Below are 24,813 nucleotides of genomic sequence, written 5' to 3'. Positions count from 1 at the left end.
AGCAGTACTTCAGTTTATCAAAAACTTTCTGCAAATTAAAATCATCAAATTTGTGCCGCCGCTTTACATTCAGTCAAAACTTCCAGGTCTATTTTTTTCCATTTAGATTTACCTCTGCAGGACTGATTAATGTACTGGTCAGCAATCAATTTGCATGTGTTTATAACTACAACTATTACAATGGAAACAAAAGGTTTGTAAAAGGGGATGAATTTAAACAGGTGGAACCCAACTCTCCATAACGTTATCAAAATATGTGAATAAAACTGTGAATAACGCTTCATTTCAATTAGTGATGACGTGTTTTTAATGCTTATGAAGAGTGATTAAATACCCAATCATGACAGTTGTAGGCAGAATTGATGTTTTTTTGGGGGGAGGGGCTTCTTCGTTCGAATCTGTGACTCCGCCTCTTTGGCAGAGGACCAATCAGCGGCACCGGGAGGAGCTGGGCGGGGCCAAACGGCTCAATCACCGGAGGAAGAAAGACCTGTCTGTTCGCAGCAGCCGTTGGTCGCCATTTTGAGAACTTGCACACACCGGTGGGTGACTGTTGTTACGCAGCAAACCTTAAAGGTTTTTTTTTTGTATTTTAATAACAGTTATTGCCGATTTCAGGATCAATGTCTCGATTCAACAATAATCGCGGCGGCCTTGGGATTAATAATTTCCAGCCACGCAGAGGCGGCGGGCCCGGCGGCCCCATGCGGGGTGGGCTAATGGCAAATCCGAATTTCAGGAACCATCCTTTTCAGAATCAGAACCAAAATCGGAGAGGACCCAATAACAACTTCAACAAACCGCAAAACCAGGGTCCGCAGTCTAGCCCCCAGAAGCCACCACAGAACCAGTCGTTGCCAATTATCCCTCCGCCGAGTCCAGGCCCGGCTCTCACGATGAAAGGCCCGATGCAGCAGCAGCAACAGCAGCAGCCGAAACCGGCAGAAAAACCGCAAGAGCAGCCGAAGCCGGCAACCCCCGTCCCTCTACCGAAGATCCAGTCACCACCGCCGAAACCTAACATCACCCCCCCGCAACCGAACCAGGCAAACGCGAATCCGAACCTGCCGCTGAAACCAACGGTGGGAAATGCTAACGGGCAGCAGCAGCAGCAGCAGCAGAAGCAGCAGCACCCGAGCCCCAGCCCGAACCCGAGCCCCAGCCCGAAGTCAGGCCCGCAGCAAGTCCAGAAGCCCGGTCCACAACAAGGCCAGAAGCCCGGTCCTCACCAGGGCCAGAAGCCCGGTCCTCACCAGGGCCAAAGGTCTGGTCCTCACCAGGGCCAGAGAGGTGGTCCTCACCAGGGCCAGAGGGGTGGTCCTCCACAAGGCCACAGGTCTGGGCCACCGCCGATGAGACATCGACGGGAACAGGAGGCAGAGACCCCGAGCCGCGGCGCCGCTGACTCAGACGGAAGCCAGTCAAAGGTCCGTAAAGATTTCGTTAATCCATTCTCAGCCGTGAGTGGCGTCGATTTTCGCTGTTGGTTTATTCAGTACGACCGCCGTTGATATTAAGCACTGCGCAGCCCGAGCGGGCGGAGTTATGTCCTTCCGCACTTGATGTAACCGCAGCCTTTTCCGCTGCATCCTGCGACGGCAGTAACCGTGACGAAAAACAAGCGCCCCCTTAACGGAGCAGCCTTAGCTCGCAGCCATCTTGTCCTCAAACACAAATGCGTTCTCGTAACTTAATATACTGACTAATACAATGATTTCTGCCTAATGTCAATTAAAAAATGTTGTGTATTCGTCTACTTACATTCCCCCCCCCCCCCGAGTACGCTCGTTTGCTGAAGTAAATAGGTCATGTTTGATTCCTCTACCCAGACAAAGCGCGTGGGGGGATGGGCGGGTCGACGTGTTAACATTTCAAATCACGATATTGTATTTGGACATAATCTAGCATCTGTGAAAATTCTCCATCCCTTCGTGCACTTTTGTCGCGGGAGTTTAATTGCGGTATTTTGTAGTCGCGCTCAGATGTGTGACTTCTGGCTTTCACTTGGTTTTGTTCAACCAACAGGAGTTCAAAGCGACGCTGTCCATGCTGCTGAAGCCCGGCGAGAAGACGTACACACAGCGGTGCCGTTTGTTTGTTGGGAACCTGCCCAACGACCTCTCGGAGGATGATTTCAGGAAGATATTCTCAAAATATGGAGAACCCAGTGAGGTCTTCATCAACAAAAACAAAGGCTTTGGTTTCATTCGACTGGTAAGACTTCGTCAAATACAGGTTTACCTCAAACTGCCTGTGATATTAAGTCATACTTAGCGGATCCTTTAATAGTAATGTAACATTTGAAATCTTGCAGGAGTCCCGGGCGCTCGCAGAGATAGCAAAGGCAGAGCTGGATGACATCCCGATGAAAGGCAGACCCCTGCGTGTCCGCTTCGCGTCACATTCTGCAGCTCTGGCCGTGAAGAATCTGTCGCCTTTCGTGTCCAACGAGCTCCTGGAAGAAGCTTTCTCACAGTTCGGGATGGTCGAGAGGGCCATCGTCATCGTGGACGATCGCGGGCGCTCCACATGCAAGGGCATTGTCGAGTTCGCCTCCAGACCCGCCGCCAGAAAGGCCCTAGATCGGTGCAACGAGGGTGTCTTCCTCCTCACCACGTACGTTTCTGTTTACCCGGAACATCTCTGTAGAAGATGCTTGAAACCTGTGCTAATCAGCCATCTTTTGTTTTTGTTCCCCCCTCCCCTCCACCTTCTTCAGGTCACCCCGCCCTGTCATCGTCGAGCCCATGGAGCAGTTTGATACCGAAGATGGTCTTCCGGAGAAGTTGGCACAGAAGAACCCCAGATATCAATCGTAAGCATGTCCCTTTCTGTCATGTTCACACTTTACATTTGCCCTGATGAGGATATATGATTGTTCTAATGTGGAGTTGAAATTTTTCCATCTCTCGATCCAATCATCTTTGTTACGTAGGTGCTTTTCTTGATGTCATTGTCTTGTGAGTAGCAGATGGTGTGAGCAGGGGGGGGGGGGGGGTACGGACTGCAGCTGTCAAAGATCAATCCTTTGTGTGGATTGGCAGATGTTAGCCTGTGTGGCTCAAGGAAATAAGGAGAGATGTTACATGGCTTTAAACCCTACTCTACCCACAAACATAGTTTTGACTTTAATAAAACTGGTTCAAAAAACAAACTCTGCCATTGACAGTTTTGCAACTGCAAAGGCATTTGTTTCTTAGTAATTCACTTTTTTTTTTTCCCCCAACCATTCTACAAAGGACATTTAGCACTGATCGCCACCTGTATATTGTGTTGATTGTGTCTGTAGGGAGCGCGAGGAGCCGCCCCGCTTTGCTCGTCCGGGCACTTTTGAATTCGAGTACTCCAAGCGCTGGAAGTCTCTGGATGAAATGGAGAAGCAGCAGAGGCAGCAGGTGGAGAAGAACATGCGCGAGGCCCGTGAGAAGCTGGAGAGTGAGATGGAGGACGCTTACCACGAGCACCAGGCCAATCTGCTCCGGCAAGGCAAGTTTAGAAATAAACAGCCCGCTGCTGTTTTGGATACACTCTGCCATTCACCGACAGAAAGGACGTGTCTTTTAGTGTGCTCAAAGTAAATGTTTGTTTTCGTGTTTTCTTGCAGATCTGCTGAGGCGACAGGAGGAACTGAGGCGCATGGAGGAGATGCACACTCAGGAAATGCAAAAGAGGAAGGAGATGCAGATCAGGTATTTAAAGATCCCGACCAGAAATGTGTTGAGCTATTCAAAATACTGCACTTTGAACAATGACGTCTTTGATGTGTTTTTTTTTTTTTTTTTGCACAAGAAAAGTTAAATTATCATGTTTACACTTCTAAAAAAAAACTAAAAAAAACTGGCAGATGAATGTAAAAACAGCCTCCTTGTGTCAAACGCCACTCGCACATCATTCTGCAAAGTAAAACTGTAGGTAGGTAGGTAGGTAGGTAGGTAGGTAGGTAGGTAGATAGATAGATAGATAGATAGATAGATAGATAGATAGATAGATAGATAGATAGATAGATAGTTACTTTATTAATCCCACAAGGGGAAAAAAATTCTCTGCACAACGTCTCCGTCCGCCCGAACAGTCCCGAAGCCGGGTACGGCCGCGCTGTGGTCCGGGAGATGTGAGTGCAGCCATGTCTCGGTGAAACACATGATGCTGCACTCCCGGTATTCCGCTGGGTCTTTACCAGCGCGCTGAGCTCGTCCGTCTTGTTGGCCAAGGACCTCACGTTCCCCATTAAGATCGCCGGTACCGCTGGTTTATATTTCCTCCTCTTCGCCTTCAGTTTAGCTCCAGCTCTGCAACCCCGACGTCTTCTCCGAAGTTCGTCCGGGATTTCAGGCCTCGCAGCAGCAGTAGAGATCTACTCAGCGCAATCAGCTGATCACGAGAGTAAACAATGACCCCGGTCCACTGTGCGTAGCTCTCCGTTACGACGAGGGAAAAAAGTAAAAGAAGAGCCACCAGAAAAGTGAAAAAATTGCGGTCCATTGTTTGACCGTCACTTAATACACGTGAAAGAAAAAACAACTCCGAAGAGAGGAGAAAAAAAGATACTTAAAACAAAAACGCACTCGTGGGAGCTGCTGTAACAGGCTGCCACTAGCACGGCGCCATCTTACATGAACAAGAAGAAAAGCGTGTTTTTGAGTGAACGGGGACTTCAGTGTTCAGACGGATGTTCGTCATCTGGACGTCACTCCCTTCATTCACATTACATCTTTGTTATATCTGGATCCTTAAATCCTCAAATTAGGTTAAATCTGTTGATATTGATTACTGATTCTCCAGCACATGTAAGTGAACATCCTTTTTTTAAATATATACAGACAAGAGGAAGAACGACGCAGACGGGAGGAGGAGTTGATTCGTAAGAGGGAGATGGAGGAACAGATGCGCCGCCAGCGTGAGGAGAACTACAGGATGGGCAACTTCATTGATGTAAGTTCAATTTTATGTTGAGATCCAAGTACACAAATATAATAGAGGGAGATAATTAATATTTGCCTCGTTTGATCTAATAAGTTCCTGTGTTTTTATTACAGAGGGACAGAGAAATGAGAATACATTCCAGTGGAGGTTTGGGCATGGCTGGTAAGTTCACTAATAAGTAAAACTAATTAAGTTAGTTATCATGATTGGAAAAGTAAAATAGTAATAGTTAAATAATATTTAATATTAATTAATATTTAGTCTTGCCATAACCATACTGTTTATTGCTCGTGCCGAATGAGTACTTGACTTGTCCTGTTGTTTCTGTTAGAAATGGCCTTTGGTGCAGCCAACCAGAAGTTCCCCTTGGGTGGTCTGGGCTTCGAAGGTCAGCAGGGAATCGGACCATCTGCCGGAGGCTTGATGGGCAACGAAATGGTAACGTATCCCGCTTTTGGGAAGATCAGTAGTTGATGTAGTTTGTCTTGGGCTTTCCTTTTGGTTGGAAAGACTCCCAGTTGATTTTAAAATCACAAAGGCCAGCTGGCCCAGCAGGACGGGAGAATGAGTGATACGTGTTCCCAGCTGTGTTGCTGGGCGTTGAATGTGTCAGACATGCCGCCTGCCTGATAGGGTGTCTCTCAATGGGAAGCCGAGCCCCCTCAGTTACCGTCACCAGAGCCTTACTGCTTTGCAGTTACAAACCGTCAGCCTGCACTAAATCCTCAGAAATTGCTCTCCAGTGTGTTTGACAGCCGTAGACGGACCTCAGCGTCTCTGCTCACTCTGATCACGCCGTTTGTGTAGTGCACTGCTATTGCAAGCCCTGTCTCTTGTGAGCTGGACAGGCACTTTCACTTGACTGAAGGCAGAATGTTTTTTTTCCCCTTTTTACCTGTTGACAGTGTGATTATCTACTTTTAAATCACCTTTTTTTTTTCCCGTACTCTGCGAGCCCTTTCATGCATCACCTATTTTTGAGAAGAAAAGAAGTTGTATGCGAACAGGCTACGTTTATTTTTATTTTTTTGGTGGAAGTGTGGTAAAAGCTCGTTTTGTGCAACGGGCCAATTTGAGACCTGCAGTAGGGGTGTTCTTACTCTTTTGGACCAGCAACCTTTACCTTCTCCTCAATATCTTTTTTTGTACCCGAGCATTTATAATGCCTTTAGTGCAGGATGACGGTATAAACATTTAGATTTGAAGAAAATAGTATTTTACAGCAGGATTAATTGAAGGGGGCAGGCACGGCATTGTGACTTCTTGTATTTAGGATGATGTAGGATGAATACTCGACTAAGCCTGAGATCTATGCTTCGGGCAGAATTGTAGTACCGATGTCAGCTTTGTTTCTGGATATCAGTAAGAGCGGCTAAATGTGTGAAAACATCGAAAGTACCGTATACATATACATATGTTTCACCTCATAAACTAGGCTTTGTATTTGTAAATGGTGCACTACATATTCACCACTACATATTACATAACTTTATCTATGCATGCTAATACTAGCATAGCTGTTTCTTTAGTCTGGCTTTGAATTTAAAGCACTATTTGCCATTAAAAGACACTTTTTTTTTTTTGGTAGTGTTGATGCTGGCAACAGTCTGACAATCCTGTGTGTGAACTTTGATACACTGTATTTCATTTTTCTCACCTGTGTGTGTGTGTGTGTGTGTGTGTGAGTGTGAGACGCTCAGTAAAACTCTGATAATTTAGTATACTGAGCAGGATTATGTTGCATTGATCCACTTCGAGATGTATTTATATATTCGACATTTCTCCTACTTTAGATTCTATGTTCTATTTTTGTTGCTCCATTGTAGCCTCGTTTTGTAAATCAAAGCCATCCTTCTGTGTTGGTTTTTTTTTGGCTTTTGAGATGCCGACTCTCTCACACTTCTAGTTTCACAGAACTAGTCTGCATTAGCGTTTGAAGTGCATATTGAAAAGCAAATTGCTCTCCTGTTGGAAAATGGTTGAGCTGACTGTCTTGTGCAATGATTACGTTTACTCTGCCCTAAATGCAAATATTCTACACAGGTTTTCCTCGTACAGTCCCTATACTTTTAGATTCTGGTCACATTTGGGACCAATAGTTAAGATATTTTGTGGTAGCAAGCAGCCAATTTATACACTGCTTCTGTTCAAGAAAGTTTGTCAGTGACTTAATTCACTGGGATTTCATAAAGGCACTTTTTATTTCACCTATTTTTCCCAAGTTTCTTAGAAAATATGAATTCTGGCTGCAACAAAAGGAGTGCAAAACTTGTTTACAACACTACTAATTAAGTAGATACACATTTAGTAAATTCCTAAATCCAGAAACTTGGGCATGCATTTATTACTATATCTAAAAATGATCAACAGGTAAATATGGTTAGCATTTTTTAATGCTAGACCTGATAAGCACTGAGGACTGCCAGCTGATCTGGGCATGCAATGGAGAAGAGATCACATTAGGTAGGCACTAACGAAAGCATTACCCTCTCTTCCTTTTCCGTATGTAACCTGTGGCACCTGTGGACCTTCATATTGGAACGAACGGTTTCTTCGGATGTGTCTCCTGCTGGTTGTTTTGTAAATCTGCTCCCGATATAAAACAAACCACCTCTATTGCCATACCTTTTTACTCGCCTCCATATGGACATGAACTGTGTGCTTGCGCACTGATCCCACCCATAACTTATTCCCCACCCTTCTAACTGCCTCCCTGGCAAATTGACACCCTTTAGCGCAATGAGCGCTTCGCCCAGGGTGGTCCGAGGGGAATGGGTCCTGGTAACCCCGGGTACGGCAGGGTCCGCGAGGAGTTTGATGGTCCCGCTAAGAAAGCCCGTTTTTAAAAGCTGCTCTTTGATGCTTCCGGCAGCACCATTTGTATAGATTCTCCAAAAACGAACATGTTGAGTCGTATTTCTTGTATTTAAGTTTAAGATGTTGCAACCTTTTAGCCAGGCAATTAACTCATTTTATGGCAAAGTCAATATTTTCATTTCTTATTTTTTATTGTTATTAGCGTGGAGAGATGTCACCCCGGTGTGATCCACTAGTTCTATCTGACCATGTATAATTTTCTTTTCTAGATGTGTTATACTCTGTGAGTCGTCGTGAAGTGATAATTGTAACATTTTTCTCAACTTCCTATGGCTGTGTTTTGTGCCATACATTTGGAGTCAAAGCATGTATTATAAATAAAGAGACATTGGTTCTATCCGGGCAAACCTTAAACTTTTATTCTCAAAGTTAACGTGCCGTACGTTCAAAAAGCAACCAAATCCCAGCAATGGGTTGTTTGCACAAATGAAAAGTGTGATGAACCTGCCACATTAGGTTTTAAAGGGTCTATGTGTTATCTCTGCCACAGTCCTGACTACTTTAGTTCAGCGACGCGTACCTGAAAAACCCAGCACGAGGCCCGCCCGAAACGTACTGCAAATACTCCACTGCGTCCTTCGCTTCTTTGTTCTTCTTGGCGAATTCAATTAATTGGCATTTGTCAGCCAATCGGCATTCTTAATAATTATACTTTGTCTAAGTTCTTCTACCTGAATCAGTAGAGACATAGATAACAAAGAAAGTCACTGGTTACAACATTTACCAGCCTATTAATTGTACACCACAAGTGACTCAAGTTTTTTTTTTTATACTCACAATTTGCAATTTTACTCCACAAACACAACTTATAGCTGTTTTTCCTATTTAATTTAGCGCTTCGACTGAGTTATCATGTTGCATTCAGTAAGTCAGCTTTTACAGCCATGCTCCAGGACAGCAGAAATACCACACATAGAACCTTTAAGAAAACCTGTGGTAGAGTATGTGGTTGTGGGTTGCCAAGCCGAAATACTTTGCTCTCCTTACCAACACATTCTGCTCATATCACTTGTGTGCCCGTTTGGCGTTTGGGGTTATTGACTACGTTTACATGCAGATGCAATTATTTGTCTGCCTTCACTTTTGATTAACTGATGCGTTATCGTAGATGGACAGATGACATAAAAACGAAAAATACTTGTAATAGTAGAGTAAAACGGCAAAAAAGACAGCATTTGGCGGGAGCGTTGGTCTCCTTATGAGCACATTATGTTTTTGATGACCTTTCTTTAAGCAGCGTTTTCCCTAAAGGACCGCCAACGGGACCCCGAAATACTAACGTACTCGTAGAACTGTAGTTACGTCCAATAACAACCCATCCCGCTTTTAGCCCCAGTTTTCTTCCATGAGTGAATTGAGTGTATAAGGCAGCCAATGGGTGAAAGTGTTGCAATGCGTATGTGCTCTCCTTGTCTTGAAAAGTCTGATGTTAGTTGTAGTAGAGCATGTTCAGAGGTTCATAACCATATTCCCTTAAGAGGAAAACATTGTTCTTTTGTATATACGACCCACATTGTAACAATACAAAGCTGGTTGAAAAATATCAATGTCTTACTTCCCTCCGTGTTGCCTGAAACCAAAGCTTTTTCCTCATTTGTCCCATGTCATTTGGCAGACTGCTATCTTAAGGACTTTAGTTCAAACAACCTATGGTACTTGCTAATTTTCTATATACCCGCCCCCTCCAGACAGTCGAAATTTGACCGGGGGGAGCTTGTCGCCACTTCAAAATTTATAATGGCATCTCTGCCGAGCTGTCTACTCACTTAAACTAACAACTATTGGAATACTGTGGCAGATGACAGTGTTCCTGTAGGTTTGGAAGAACATTTTCACAGAGTAATGCTGGAATGAGACATTTGGGGATACTTGTGAGCTAAAATGCAAATGCAGAGGAATGACAGCATATGGACGAGGAAAAGAACAACTAAACGGTATTGGGAACGAACAACGTTACCTATGAGAACTCTTTCCTGAACCAGTAAGCCAACGTGGAAACTGGCTTTGCTGACTATTTTCCTGTCGTCCTGGAAATGACCTAGGAAGGCAATGAGCCCAGTGGATTCTGTTTGTTGTAGGGTTTTTTTTTTCCTCCGGTCATGTAGCACCAATTTAAAAAATGTTTTGCGCATTGCTATCCCTTTGACATACCAAAGAAATACCTCTTGAAGTGGCAATTGTGTGAACAGCTTCCTGGATGTTAGTCTGCACACAGTTATTCTCTGTTCAACGGATTATTCCTTAAAAAACCTGCATGTAAACGTAGTCATTTTCATTTCTGGGCTAACTTTGGGGATGACAACGGTCTAACAAAGTTTGTGTGTAAAAGGAAACCCGTAAGGAAGTTTTTACTAAAGTAACTGACATAAACTTTACTAAAATGCCTTTATCATAGTGTCACTGTTTGTGGTTGTGAGTACATCTTCTTTTGCATTGCTGGTTTTGGGCTCGTTTGGACTTGTGCCGTGGATCGAAAATTTCTTCTATCTATGGATGAAGACGTCAAGGTCTACTTTTTTCCAAAACCACAGAAACTAGGAACGAATGGGTCACCGCTTTAAACAAAAGTTTGACTTTTATTTTCAATTATTGCTGTTAATTAAAAAAAAAAAAAAATGCATTCATTTATGATTTAATTCAACTACATCTTGCTAGCATAACATGTGAATTAGCATACATAGTCTATGCTCCATTTGGAAAATGGAAATTAATCCTCAATTTGCCCAAGTACCTCATTGATTAAGTATTCATTGTAGTAAACCTGCAACTTGTCAATAAGTCCTAATTTGTGCCCTGGTTTTCAGATTTATAAGCAAGTAAAATGGCATGGATAAGGCTCGTACTGCAGCAGGATCTATGGCCAGTTTGTGCTATGCCTTTTCCATTTTATACATCATTTTTACACAATCACATTCATATGTGGCTGCTGGAATTAACCTGCCACATGGCTGAAAGTCCCCTTAGCATCTTCTGTAGTTGGCGGTTGTGAGACCACCATTACTGTTGTACACAGATTCAGCCGGGAGCTCCGGTGTTCTTGTATATCTTTTTTTCAAAATGGCTCCGGTGCTTTTGCTTAGTTTCCCCAGAATTCTTAGATTTGTTGTTTGGGCTAACCTTTGATGACACTTTTATCAACCTGTGACCCATGCTACAAAAATTATATATTATTATAAGATGGTTTTAAAACCTTCCTTGTTAATGTCCCTTTGGTTTTCAAATTCATGTTTTTATTCTCCTGCCCACTCTGGCCCAATCGAAACCAGGACACCATCCTCAATTCATAAACTTGCCTCAGCAAACTTTTGTCAGAGCGGTATGGTAAGAGGAAATGGCTGAAAAAGTGAGTGTAAGTAATCTTTGTGTTAACTGCAACCTTTGAGATTGATCATATTTCATTTAACTATATTAACTTGGCTGCATTTTATAGGACAATCTTGACTCTGACATTCTGTGGACGACTGAAAGTGTATTTATGTTTCAGCACAGCGGTACAGCTTCTGATACCTTTTTTTAATGCTCAAATTTGAGTGTTGTTTTTTTTCTCAACAATAAGTTGGTTCCCACTGTATCTTAGGAGTCACTTGCTTATTGCTCTTTTTCTAAATAGTAACGTATGTCTAATGGCTGTCTTTGGACAGTATTCATGCCTGTAGCAGGTTGACTACAATGCAGCCTATTGCAGTCTTTTTATTATTTTGTTTATGTCACATAGCAGATAACTGCTAAAACAATGCAGTACATGACATCAAGAAACTTAAGAATTGCTTATAGTGTACCTTTTCTTGTAGCTTACAAAATATCTTGACATATAAAGATATGAAAGGTAAGCTTTTAGACTTGTTTTTAAGAACTATCTTCATCATGTGGCATCTGAGAGCGCCGCTAAACGCGCCTGAAATGACGGGAAAAACAGAACTAACATGGATTATTTTGGTAATAGACCTTGATATCATGGAGTGTTCATCTCAAATGTTACGTGTGTTTGTGTTTTGTACATTTTTTCTTTAACAGGTCTGACCGGCTTTAAAGATAATGGACTGTGGAGGAAGTAGTGGCTGTGTAGTGTGGACACCGGTAATACTTTAGCTATGGAACCCAAACACTGGACCAGTGGAAATGACCATAGTGAGATTCACAACATGTTATTCACAGGATTAAACAAGGCTGGATAGTAGTTTGTGAAAGGATGTAGTATGGACAGAAAGTTGGACTAGGTTTCTAATCTAGCCCTGCGGCATTCCTCTTGCGTTCAAAAATGCGCTAACTTGGATGTTTTCTGAACTACGCAACGCCAAAAACAGCAACGTTTTTGAACACCAAGAAATTATGACTTTCCCCGTTGCAACTTAATGGATTTTACAATATTTGGTGTACTTCTAACAGAAAAAGGTTTGATTCTTAAATTTCCAGAGAACTTTCACTTCAGATAAGAAGACAGAATTTCTCTGTAGAAATTGTAAGTATTTAACATTTCTGAAAGTGATTGGTATTAGCAAAATGCAACTAATTTTTAATTGATATACAGCAATCATTCATGTGATTGTCAAACGTCTAAAAAAAAAAAACCCCGCAATTTGCATAACTCGTACTTCTGCTTTAGGAATGGACTTCCATGTGTTTGTAACCAAGTTGTTGTTGGTTGGCTAAATCCGATTTTCTGGGGGGAAAAAATAGACAAATAAGTTTAGTCCAGAACCATTGTTCTTTGTTGGTCCAACGCTGGCGTATTTGTTTTCAAGATAACATCCTAAAACTAGAACCTTACAACCAGCTAATTTATTTACCCAAGTTCAGCTGAGTGATTACAGATTTGATCATATTAGACAGTTTCTACACTGATTTGCATGTTTATTTTCTAGAAAGAAAACTAACAACGACTGGAGAACTATTTATTTGCGAAGTAAATTAATGTTTGCTCAACGAAAGTTTTTGATTTCTTAGAGAAAAGTCTCCATTTTATCAAGTTTTCAGGTGGTGAATTTATTACAGCAACAAACTCCAGTGCTATTTAGTAAATAGATTGTAGAGTATCTGGATAGATGACTTTTTATATTTTATATTTTGTCACAACCGAGGAATTCAAATCAAAAATCAAATTATGACACCTAAAAAATATACTAATATGTCAGTATATGTAGCTAACAAAACATGTTCTTTTGTGTATATCAAGTCAATTTTGAATAAAAATTAAATTGATGAGTATTATATTATTTATTTATACTGAGACTGAATCCAAGCAAGATCTGAACATCCTGCAGATTAGAAGTTTAGCTTTTCACTGACTTGACCCAAGTGTAAATTTTCAAACTTGTATTATTATGTCTGTGTGTTGGTGTTGTGTGCAATTTGTTTTTCTTTAACAGGTTTGACCATCTTTTAAGGGGTTGGACTATGAACGGGAACTTTCCAAACCAAGATATGCAAAGTCTGTAGCTTCTGTTGGAGCAGTTCTGTTATTGAAAAGCATTTACTGTGGAGGACGAAATGGCACCTGTTCCAAAAAAAAAAAAAAAAAAAGATGTCTTTTTCATCATGGTGGCTCGAGAGCTTGGACTGTATCTTGGAAAGTTGGTGGATTTTAATATTTGGCCACTCTTCTTGCGCCAGTACTCACGGCTGAAGTGATGAAGCTGACTACACTGTAACTACCGTATATTACAGATGTTTACACCCTTATTGCCAACACAGTTGGAAATGGAAATCAAACCTTTGACACTATCGTTCTTTAAGTGACGCTTACAGGCAACATTTGACTAAAGGTGGCACCAAGTACTCCAACAGACTAAAAAATAGTTGCAATATTACTGAGCTTTGGGACGAGGAGGTCCTCTGTTGTCAACACCTTATTGGAGTAAGAATGGTAATGGTAATGATACCTTCTTTTTTTTTTTAAGGACTTCCAAGTCAAGTCTGTTCAATGGTGGCACCACGTACACTTAACAGACTAAAAGGATGCTTCTGACAAGTCTGAAACAAAAAGTTCCTCAGTGACATGTTTGTTTTTTTTTTTCCCTTTTAGAGAGAAAGTTCTTAGTCAGGATTTGGTTAAAGCCACCAAGCAAACCCAACAGACTTAACAGTTAAATATATTACAGAGGTTCAGGACATAGATGTCCTCTGCTGAAAACACATTTTCACTTAAAAGTGTTAAAAGAAAAAATGGAAAGCCTTTGGGAGAGGCCTTTTTAAATAAAAAAATTTTTTAAAAAAAGTTCTAAGTTGAGATTTGTTAAAATGTGGTATGAAGCACATTTAACAGATTTAAAAAAAAATAATAATACAATACAATTTCAACAAATCTGAAACCGATGGCTAAAACATTTTGATGGCATTCATGACTTTAAAATGGAAAGTTTTGATTTGTTTTAAAGGCGACAGCAGCTTTAGAGACTGAAACATAACTACATTACAGATCTTTTGATCCTGTATTACCAAGACCAAACTTTGACACTGGTTCTTTATTAGTGATTAATTTGTGCCGGCAAGCAAACAGACTTTTATTACAAACATGTTCACTTTGCATCTTTGAGCTAAAGTAGAAATTGAAGCTTTGACGTTGTCATTGTTCAAAAGAAGTTGAAAGACCGTATTTGCCTTATGGTGGCACCAAGCACCTATAACAGACTTGAACACAGCTTTATTAATAAATACTCAACGGGGAGGTCCGCTCCTGCTTTCTAGGGGTGTAATGGTACATGTAGTCGTCCCAAACCTCTCATTATGCCACTTTTGGTCTGAACACCCACGATACAAACAATTACTATTGATGTCGACATATTCTCACTCTGGGAACAAAAATTCTCGTGTGCGAGTTCCACATGTTTTAATCGGCCCCAAGCTGTGATGCCTCTCACTGTACCGGATAATCGGCCGGCTGCAATGTGACATTCACCCTGGAAGTAAATATCAAGATATTTTGGTCACGTGACAATTCCAATTAACTTCATTCAAAATGGCTATGACCCTTAGTCTGTACTTACAAATGGATGAAGTCTCCGGGTCCGAAGAGTGAAGCCAATGCGAAAATTCTTAAGTGAAATACCACCTAGGGCCACTAGGGGCTGGCTACAAAAAACCTCCGACTCCCATTATAAAAATACAAAGTCATTAAAAAAAAAAAAAAAATCCTGTGATTTGTGTACCGTTACACCCCTACGGCCTTCACATTTGGACTTTGCAACACTGCCCATTTCCTCAAGTTTCAAGTGAAGACTGTTCGGCGCCTCACCTCAACCCGAACCCGTTATCAGTTCTCTCGTGCGCGAAATTGCAAATCCTCCACCAGTAGACCCGATCGACCTCCTGTCCGCCGACGTACCTGAGGCAGGAAGCCCCATGATGCACCTTGCGGTTGAAGAGAGGATGGCGTGTTGTGCCTGTGTGGTTGTGCGTGTTTCATGTCTTTTTGGGTAAATGAGGTGCGTTTAGCTGCTGTCAGCCAGCTTGTCAAAGACGGGCTGCCCCAGTCCACAGTAGAGGCTCTTCTCTGCAGTTGGGTTACATTGACGATGAGTAGTTCTGCAGAGGTCAGTGGACAGTAAAGCCTGGACTTGTTTGCACTGCAGCCAGAGGTATGCTTACACAGATCAGCCGAACAAGCAAGGTAAGTGTCCCATCCATGTTTATAATACAAAGATGCACAGTTGTCCCATAACTCTTCTCTCTGTCCTCTCATTCCCAGTCACTGCTCACGGTGACGTATGCAGGGCTTCTGGCATCACACTTGTAAAGAATGGCATCACAGTGCAGATCTCTGGTCCTCAACTTTTTTGTGCGTGTGCTGGGAGGGGAAACGTAGCTCGTGCAGTGTGTGTGTGGTTGTGGTTGTAGTACTTTGGCTTCTCTGTACGTGTGCATGAAATCAAATGTGCATTGACTGACAGCTGATCAACAGCTTCAAACTGCAGACGTGTTGAAGTCAGTGCTGAAACCTAATTTTCACAAACTCTGATGTCAAGTTTATTTTATTAGCGTTGCTTGGAATATTAAAAATGACAAATTGACGGGTTTTTCTTAAATGTTTTTTTTTAGGCTTGCACAAGATATTTCAGTTGTATTTTCTGCATCTTGAACTGATTTTTGCTGGAAAGATTTTTTTTTGGTCATATTTGAGAGGTGATTAGTGGCCGAAACCGGCAGGTTGTGTGCAGCAATGACACAAAAAAAACAAGCCCAACTTTCTATTGTAATACTGTTAAAAAGCTCTGAGTATTTTTGTCTTTTGTTACATCCTTTTAAAAAAAATATATTTACAACTGCAGTTCTGAATTATATCAGATTTATTTATTTTTACATTTTTAAGTTCATATTTTTAGCCCACTCAGTAGCTTTTTCTCATTTCAGAAACAATAGCGATTCACGAATGGATCTTTATAAAATTGTATTTATTTCTTAAATCATTAAAACACGATAAAGGTTTTGTTTTGTAGACAGGTCGTCTATCTTCGAGCGAACGGACCCTCACCATCTGACACCACTCCTGACCCTCTCGCGCTCTGCCTGTCAGCCCTCTATAAAATCACAAACGTGAGTTTTGCTGGTACTGGGTTGGGATGTCTTCGCAGTGTTGAAGTATCGGGCCAAGTAGTCGTGCTGCTCGGGTCACACTGGGTGGGATTGTAGAAAATACGAAAGTTTGACTTAACTTGGAGCCTTTCACCATAACCTTGTTGACTTGGTGTGTTTGTGTGGATGGAGTTTGTTGTGAATTGTGTATTTTTTTTTTTTTCTTTCTTTCTTTCTTTTGATATGTGCAAATATTTCAGTTTAAACAGACTGACTGACTTCAGTTCTTGTTTAGCAGATTTTCTCACTTTTAGCACAAACTGTCAAGTGACGGTAAAAAAAACCTGACTGTTAGCTGAGTGTGCAATTTACAACAGAGAAGTTTTATATTGGGAGATAAACACAAACAACTCTAGTTACGCCCATATGTGCATGTAATAGACAAGGTGGCATTGGATAAATAGTTTTTCAATATTTTCCTCAACATGGAATAAGCGTGTATTAAATCCAGTTTATACTCTGCCGGTCTAAGATACGTCTAAGGTACGGCTCTTCGAGCAGTTGTTCTCAACTGGTCTGACCTCTGACCCACAATTTTACTTTGTCTTTAAGGCCCGACCCAAATTTTCAAACATTTTGAGCCACTCAAATTGAATTAATGGAAAATTAAATGACTTATTTTTAATTACAGGAAAATTCATAATACTCATAAAGTTTCAAGAATATAAATGAAAATATGAACTGAAATTTAAAATACTTTTCTTGAACAAAATAAGAAGGCAGACTTGTTTACTACTGATAAGACTGACATTATTTCCTGTTATTGCTGTCATGACAACGCTGGCAGCAAACGGCTACTGTACGCATGTTGCGTCATTGGAAAACGTATGTTTTTCAAAATAAAAGCACGGCAGCACAGCTTCTGTAGCCTTCAAAATAAATGTTTGAGGTTGCTTCCCCCCCCCCCCCCCCACACACACACACACACGTCACCCACTCAAAATGGCCCGGCGACCCACTTTTGGGCCACAGCTCACCAGTTGAGAACCACTGTCTTAAACTATCATTTCTGTGACTCCTGTCAGGTTTTTATTTCCAACAGTCATCAGTCTGCTGTATTTCTCAAACATCAAACTGATGTTTGTTGAGCTGTCGGTGGTTTGCCGAAGGAAAAGAGACGTGTAGATTTTTTTTAGATTGGAGAGTTCTCGACTGACTGTCAAACCTCGCTGCAGTCGTGTTTTTACAGCCCTCAGTGCTTCAATCATCAGCTGCAGATGGCACTTGCTTTCCTTTTCCTCTCTCCTCTCAGTACCTCTCAATACTCATATTTTGTCTCTTTTTCTGTTACGCCCGAATGCCGTGTCATGTCGGTGACCAGCCAGCTGTTTTTTTTTTTTTTGTTGAAAAAGTACACGACATCAGGACTGTAACAGTTTCACGTGTTGCTCGTACGAAGGAGTTGTGTGGTAGCGGCGAAGGTTCGCGGTGCGACCCGGAGTTTACGGTTCTGGAAGAGACTCCGCCGAGTTCAGCCAACGGCGGCTGTGACGATGAATCTGTCTGCACTGTGATCCATTTTCTAACCAAGTCCAGAGGCCCGATTGGCCAAAAAAAAAAAAAAAAAAAGTTTCCCGTGTCCCGTCTTGAGTGTGATGCCAGAATGACCCCCCTCCCTCCCCCGCCCTCCTTTGGCCCGTAGTGGCCTCGTCTAAAAGGGCACCGCCCCTCGTCTGAAAGACTGACACTGGAAGTGACCACGGTCTGCTCCTGTGCAGGGTTACGGTGCCGCTCCGCTGGGGGTCGCTTTGCAGTAAAAACCCCTGATGTGTCAGTATGAAGTCGATCTTCACGTGGCTTTGTAACAGAATCGCCTTCCTACCTGCCGAGGATCGCAACAGCTTTGAGCGTTGTTGTCACGAATTTGTCTCGTCTCCTCTGCGGTTATTAAAAGAGATGAATCTACTTCAAGGTGCTGAGAAGCTTTTCAGTAACACAGAGCTCACACTTCATATTTGTGCTCCTCACACTGACCCCATGTACTGCATGTTAACATTATAAAAACATATCCTTTTATTTTATTTTTATATGTACATTCACAGTCAACACCAACGCACACGATACACACTCTTACACAGATGTGCAGGCTTTTTTTTCTCGTTTTACACGTGACAACCTCAAATAAATGATGCCATTTTTTTTTATATATATATAAAGTAAACCTTGTGAACAGTTCACTATCAGGCTCTCATTGTTTGTTTCTCGCTGCAGGAGCCTCGACCAATCGAAGGAGGCTGAGAGTCCACACCGACTAACCACAGTAAGATCTGCAAATGTCATGCGTCTCTTTTAACCCCATGAATGGGAAATACTGCATCGGCCTGAATATAAATCATTGACATCTAGAAATTAGGTTTGTAACGGCGGGTGTCGTCTTACAGTTGAGCCGTAAACAGTTCTGTGTTGACAACATCGAACTCAATGAGTCCCAGTGGGAAGTCTTGTTCCTTGTTGTTTTAGCCACTGACTATATAAAAGTGGATGAAGCTTCCGGGTCTGAAAAATGAGTTCCTCCTCATATCCTTTTAATTATCACACTCATTAATAATGAATAATGTAAAGATTAAAAATTCTCTCGGAGAAGCGGGTCAGCCTTGAATCAGAGTCTCAGTGGGATCAGTGTTGAAAATCACCTTCGCGTTTACAGATTCGGGCTTGAAATAGTTGCTGGCTGAAATCCACTTCCTGTTCTTCGATCCTTCAGCTCTTTCACAGTTCAGCGTCACGGTCGAGTAACAGTCGGTCCGTTCTTTGTTCCTGTTTTTGTAGGTAAAATGAAGACGGTGTCTGATAAAATGCCAGCGCTGCAGGAGACTCGGTAACCACTCGGTGATGCCTGGACGTCCTCCAGGTCAGTTCATCTGCACTTTATCAGTGTGCCATGAAGTTAGCCTCTTACATTTAAATGAGAAGGTCAGCGTTTCAGTTTAATAATCTGGACTATCTACTGTTTGTGTGTTTCCTGCAGAGCTGCAGGAGGTGGAGATGCAGTACCAGGACGTACCAGCAGAGGACAAACAGCCTGCAGTCCAGAGGAGGGATGCACTGTTTACTCTCTCACTTTCAAAAATAAAGCTTATGAACCTGAGTTTTGTTGTTTGTATTTATTCTTCCAGCCGCCTTCTGAGCGGTTGATTAACCACCGATCAGCCTGCCGTCTGGCCTCTGGGCCTCGGCTATCGGGCTTCCTCAGGTCCGTCCAGTTACAATTAAGGCAAAAGGTGCAATGTTTCCGCTGCTGCATCACACTTGTATCCAGAGGGTTGGCTGTCAACCCTGGAGGAGGTCCAGCACCGAGACCGCAAGACGATCCGGGACGAGTCCAATGTGGGTCAAGTTCGTGTGGTCCAACCCGAGCTGCACCTCCAGAACTGAAAAAGAAGCGAGGAAACACAAAAGCATAAAGGGGTCAGATGAGTGTGAAAATGATGAGTCACCAGATCACATGAATGTCTGTAGGAGGATTTAAACAAGAAGGCGAAGGCGACACTCACCACCACCTAAACACTAGATTAGAAATACTGTTCCAGATCAATGATGGTGTTCTGGAGGCCCAATAAAACCTTTTTCTTCCTGTATTGTTAAACGTCCCTCAATGATAACTTTTAAACCAGCTGCTGTAAATCAAACTTACTTGATTGACAAATATTTATTTTAAAAATGCTGTTTAATATCTTGATAATCTTGGAGGATGTTTTTGGCAAGAATTCATGTAATTTGTCACTGATGATTGGGCAGTTACCATAGTTACCGTACAAATAGGTCCCCAATCTTTCTCCTTAATGTCATTATTACTACATTTTCAACTGTTTACTAGTCTTTGTCTTCTGTACGCATGTAAATAGAAAAAACAAATCAGATGTGGAAAATTACTCTTAACAGTACATTATCTGATTATACTTAAAATAATAAAGCAAAAGTACTGTAGAAAAGTTGCCCCTTCTAACTTCAATAGTATTAAATATATCAATAGATTGTGACTCACGCATTTATATAAAATCTGGATTTTTATTTTTTATTTTACGGCTTAATTTAGCAGTTTAATTTTTTATGAATAGTCATTGTTGTTTTTTTTATTTCACAGTACTCCAAACCAAACCAACCGTCCAAACATTAAAATGTTTAAATCTAAACAAAAGTAATTGAAATTAAAACTGCAAGCAGTGATGTACGGGCCCTCGTACTCCCGCGCGCCGTCTCCCCGACGAGAGACCGCGTATACCCGCTTAAAGTTGCTATTTTTGTCTCGTTTCCTGTCTCCAGCAGGGGGGCGCTATCGAGCCGTTTGGCCACGCCCACTCGCGACTCCACGAGAGTACGAAATTTTTCGCCTGGAGACACGTGTGTATCCACTTTCATGAGTTTTTGAATATGATAAAGCCTCCAAAAAGGCAAATCACTTTATGTAAGGAGAAGAAAGACGACGAACTACCAAGAACATTTTTACGAAATACAATAGGGCCCGAGCACCGATGCACCGATGCTCGGTGCCCTAATCATTAAAAACAAAAAGCAGCAAGTAGTCACGTGAGAGTAGGAACCCCGAGATGTTTGATATTTCTCGCTATAAAAAAAAAAAAATGACTTGAAAATAAATAATTTAATTCATAACCTTTTACTTTCTGTCTGGGTTCATTAAAAGTGAACTTTTAATCACGTGTGTGTTTAAATGTAAAAAAAAAAGTTAGATCTCATCTTTGAACAAAATAATGGACAATAATTTGAGAACTTGGGAGAAAACACTAAAACTTCAAGGTCCTGTGTGAAAAGTGTTTGAAAACAAAAAGTGCAGCAGCTTGAAGTCCTCCAACATTTGTGTTTGGTGCACTTCCTGCGGCCTCACTCACCGCCTGCTGCCTCGGCTGTAAACCGACCTGCAGAAGAGGGAAAGGGAGCGAAGCACAGGAGGTAAAGTAGGACCTGTCCACCTGACCAGCTCCGGTCATGCATCTTTGATGGCCATGCATCATTGATGGCGTCCGCTGGCCACAGGTGGAGCGCTACAATCCCCTCCGCGTCCACCCCCCGCGGCCTGCAGACAGACAAGACTACCGATCCGGCTCTCCTCGCTCGAGGCCATGCTGTCACTTTCGGGGCTGTCCGCGCGTGGCAGCATAAATCGAGTCTCGGTGTTATTTTCCGGGTTCATTGTCCTCCAGGTGGGACAGACTCGATGAGCGGCACCGCCGGAGCTGCACTCCCGACAGCCGTCCTCGGCTTCGGCTTGGACGTGGGTGCACCGTGGACCAGCGTCCGGAGGAGCCGAGCTCTGGTCCAGACCTACCTGCTCGGCGGCCCCGCGGCCCCTCCGCCCACAGCAGCCGGCAGCAGGGCGGCCAAACCCCCGCTGAGGCTGCCTTCTCTGGTGGCCGCGGCCAAGGGGCCCCGCAGGGGGAGCAGCATGGCGCGTCTCAGGTGAGTCAGTCACACACGCGACTGTTTAATTACGCATAAAACGACTCATTTATTATCCTATTTTAATATTATTTGATTACTATTCATCGCTGAGCAACATTTTTAAACCCAGAGTTCGTGGAGGGTGAATCTACTTTTACCTTTTTAATGCATTAATTCGGTAAAATTATTATTTATGAGGTGATTAAAAGTTTTCTTTGTCAAATCTAAATCTGCAAAATAACAGCTGCTTAGATGAATGCAATGAAGCAATGCTTTCCTGCAGAATTACACCTTACACCTTAAGGGCCTTAAAACAGGTAAATGTTCAAAGTAAAGTTGGTCAATAATTTGAATTGGTTAATCAAAATTGTTTTATTTATTTTGCACATATAAACTGAATGTCTTTGGACTTTGCCTCGTGGTATGGTGTTTGCACGTCCCAATGTGTTAGCAGGTACTTGGGTTAAAAAAAGGCAAAAACAAACTGAACAATTGCTCCCAAAAAGAAGATATTTATTGCATAAAATTACAGTCTTTTGTCATTTTCAGCACGTAAACAGATCCAAGTGTGGATTCAATCTTTTTCAACCCCGCTGTAGCCGATCACGCAGACCTCGCATCCAGTTATTTAAAAATATTCACGGCACTAAACTCCACTGAGGTGCAAATTCCCTAAAAAACAAAGAAAAAAGGCCACGTGAATACAAAGATGTGGCTGTTAAATGTAAAGTTCCACCAGCCACTTCATTCTTTACCTTTATGTGCATTTAAACTATTAACTTGAAAACACCAGCGACACAAAACAAAGAACATCTGATAGAGGATACCAGGATGTCCTGGTGACTCAGCGGCCTACAATACCCATCATGCACCTCTGTCACTGAGGCTTAACAGGTGATTAATCCGCTGTATGTCATCTCCGCTGTCTCCGCTATTCATTTCAGCAAAAGTGCCTGTCAAGGAGCGGCTTGAACGCCTGACTGGAATTACACTGTAATTGCTTTCTGTCTGATGTGTCCCAGTTTGATGGCTTTGATGTAGGCCACTTCTGTGCACACGCACACACACACACACACACACACACACACACACACACACACACACACACACACACACACACACACACACACACACACACACACACACACACACACAGAAGGCCAGGGACCAGTGTTTCATAAATCTCAGGTGTGGAAACTGATCTGTCGCCTGATGCAGCACCCAGTGGTGCCAAGCAGGCATTACTCAGAGGAGGGAGAAACCTGAGTGAGACACACACACACACTTTGTGCTCTTAAACACTCACACAAACACACACACACCTCCCCGGCAGAGTAATTGATGGCCTCCACTCACCCAAGCAGATTTTGAGTTTTGAATAACCGTCAAATAAATGATGTGTGATTTTTGTATACGTCTTGTTTTAATTGATTTATTACCATAAAAAAAAATCAGTTGGTTTATTAGTTATTAAGACTCAAAAATACAGAGATATTCTCATTATTAACATACGTTCCTGGAAATGATGTCTCCTCCACCGGTCTGTGTCTGCAGCCTCAGTGAACCGTCCCTCCTCACCCCAAACGGGAGCGTCCCAGTCGAGGGACTCTCCGGCAGACGTCGCTCCAGTGTTTTACAGAAGCGTCCTCCTCCTCCTCCTCTTCTTCCTCCTCCTCCTCCTCCATCGGTCAGCAATTCATCCACCTTGCTCCCCTGTAACCCGCCCGGCCCGTCCCGCCCGGCCTTCATCCACTTCTCCCAGGCCATCCGGCCCGGCTGCAAGCTGAGACCGCTGCGGCAACACTCCCACAACCCGGCCCTGAGCTCAGAGGTGGCGCACGGTGACCTCCGACCCTCGGCGGCGCCCCGTCGCACCGCCTCCTCTCAGGGAGAGTCCTTGTTTGTCGTCGGGAAGCCGTGTTTTCTGAGCTGCGGTCAGCGCCCGGCCGCCGCCGCCGCCGCCGGTCCAGCTCGCACTCAGCTTCACGTGTTTCTGCCCAGCGAGGCCGCGGAAGAGGAGGCGGACCGGGAGTCTGTGGACGAGGGCTTCATGGATGAGCTGGACACTAAGATAACTTCTCTGAAGCTCCAGCAAGGAGCACCAAAGACAGTCACGTCACACAAGCAAAATGGGTAAATCCTCTGCTGCAGGTCCATATGGCCAAAAGTATACGGACGGCCCCGTCCTCATGTTTTGGTGCATTTTTAGATCTGCTGCTGTTACTTTGTTCAGATTAATGAACCCCACAGAGCCTCCGGGCACACTAGTGATATCCAGCAGGGATTTTGAGGAAGCCACCTCCTGTTTCAACGTGACAATAACCCTGTGCACAAAGCCACATCCATAAAGACGCTGTTTCCTGAGTTTGCCACAGAGAACCGTGGAACCTGACGGCTGAGTGAGAGCAGCAGGTTCAACACGGGGTGGAAAACCTTCCCAGAAGAGTGACGGACGTTGAAGACGAAACAAGATGGTCCCAAATATTGTGTTTGACGTTTGGGCGTCTACATACTTTTGGCCATGTGGTCCAAGTCTTTAGATGCAGCCTGGACCTGCACGTCTGTTTACACTTCGCTCTGCTAAAAGATGCACCTGGGGACTCAAATCGGGAATTATGAAAGTCATGCAGATTTATAAGCTACATAGAAACAATAATAAAGTGTAAATGCCTGTATATATATATATTTATAAACAGTTTCTTATCAGTGACCAAACCTGAGGCCGTTAAAGGCTCCTTGTTTCATCATTTAAGGGTTTACAACCTCAGAATAAGAGCACTCAACGGTTACAAAAATTATTCTTTGGTATATTTGATATCAAATTAATGTTTTCACATATTATTCACATGAATGTATACATATGTTCGTTGCCACCCTTCTTCTGTTGACATCAAGAGTTTGCTGACGGTTCTGCAAATCATAAGACGTGTTTGGGTATTAAAGCATGCGCTAATCAATGAAGTGGACTTCACTGTTGTGTAATCGGAGGTCAGAGTGGAACAAAAACCAGGTAGGATTTTGTATTTTTTTTCGGGACATTTTTGACTG

General features: G+C 42.8%; 1 protein-coding gene across 3 annotated transcripts; it reads left to right on the top strand.

The window, feature by feature from the left end:
- Window positions 1–482: 482 nt before the first annotated feature.
- On the top strand, window positions 483–19,456 carry sfpq (splicing factor proline/glutamine-rich). Of its 3 annotated transcripts, none has more exons than XM_069716740.1 (12): window positions 483–1,427; window positions 2,026–2,214; window positions 2,315–2,616; window positions 2,720–2,815; window positions 3,290–3,486; window positions 3,605–3,689; window positions 4,821–4,932; window positions 5,037–5,085; window positions 5,255–5,361; window positions 18,580–18,628; window positions 19,138–19,219; window positions 19,337–19,456. In XM_069716740.1, exons 1-10 carry the CDS (start codon window positions 624–626, stop codon window positions 18,604–18,606), a joined length of 1,968 nt encoding a protein of 655 aa, XP_069572841.1. In that variant the 5' UTR covers window positions 483–623; the 3' UTR covers window positions 18,607–18,628; window positions 19,138–19,219; window positions 19,337–19,456. The 3 variants fall into 3 exon arrangements, with proteins under 3 accessions (XP_069572841.1, XP_069572840.1, XP_069572842.1); XM_069716739.1 differs by having other exon boundaries at window positions 7,659–18,628; XM_069716741.1 differs by lacking the exon at window positions 18,580–18,628.
- The last annotated feature ends 5,357 nt before the right edge of the window (window positions 19,457–24,813 follow it).

This window comes from Brachyistius frenatus, unplaced genomic scaffold, assembly GCF_029030835.1.
Source record: "Brachyistius frenatus isolate BFR_SWC_R1_liver_20210118 unplaced genomic scaffold, ASM2903083v1 Contig_162, whole genome shotgun sequence".
NCBI classification, from domain to species: Eukaryota; Metazoa; Chordata; class Actinopteri; family Embiotocidae; genus Brachyistius; species Brachyistius frenatus.
This window is presented reverse-complemented; position numbering and strand designations above follow the sequence as displayed.

Coding starts and splice junctions, on each gene's coding strand:
- sfpq (XM_069716739.1), top strand. CDS start 624: ATGTCTCGATTCAACAATAATCGCGGCGGCCTTGGGATTAATAATTTC. Junction 2,617..2,719: donor GGTGTCTTCCTCCTCACCAC/GTACGTTTCTGT, acceptor CACCTTCTTCAG/GTCACCCCGCCCTGTCATCG. Junction 2,816..3,289: donor AAGAACCCCAGATATCAATC/GTAAGCATGTCC, acceptor TTGTGTCTGTAG/GGAGCGCGAGGAGCCGCCCC.